General features: G+C 44.1%; 1 protein-coding gene across 1 annotated transcript in view; it reads left to right on the top strand.

The window, feature by feature from the left end:
- Positions 1–189: 189 nt before the first annotated feature.
- Positions 190–363, top strand: part of Pmar_PMAR008643 (aconitase, putative) — a gene marked incomplete at both ends in the record, with an annotated part of 1359 nt that continues 1185 nt past the window's right edge. The window contains one exon of the mRNA XM_002768330.1: positions 190–213. Coding sequence (XP_002768376.1) covers positions 190–213 — 24 coding nt within the window. The remainder of the gene's footprint in view (positions 214–363) is intronic.

Here is a 363-nt window from a genome sequence, read left to right as displayed (position 1 = left end):
TACTGGGAGGGACATCAGCAACATCATGTGGGCAGTTGTGGTGATGCCAGCGGTGACACCAGCTGGAGTAGATTTGATTTGTTATTTCGGAGAGCACATTGTTAATCTGGTAAAGGGGTCCTGGCTGATGCCCCTCGATCTGGCGAATATCGCATGGGCTTTAGCGAGTCTACTTTAGAGTTATCATTTATGTCACAGACTAGGCTTATGATGGTAGTAGTAGGAAAATTATGATGTTGATGTTTCTGAGTAATGTTCTTAGCGTGGGTGTTGTGTTTTGGTTTTGGTTTGGAATATGATTGTGATTAGAATGTGAGGAATGTCGGGTATAGCAGGAGGTCTACTTTAGACAGCTTCTGGAGG

Source organism: Perkinsus marinus (assembly GCF_000006405.1).
Source record: "Perkinsus marinus ATCC 50983 genomic scaffold scf_1104296968648, whole genome shotgun sequence".
Taxonomy (NCBI): domain Eukaryota; phylum Perkinsozoa; order Perkinsida; family Perkinsidae; genus Perkinsus; species Perkinsus marinus.
The sequence above is the reverse complement of the archived record's forward strand: the minus strand, read 5'-3'. Positions and strand labels throughout refer to the sequence as shown.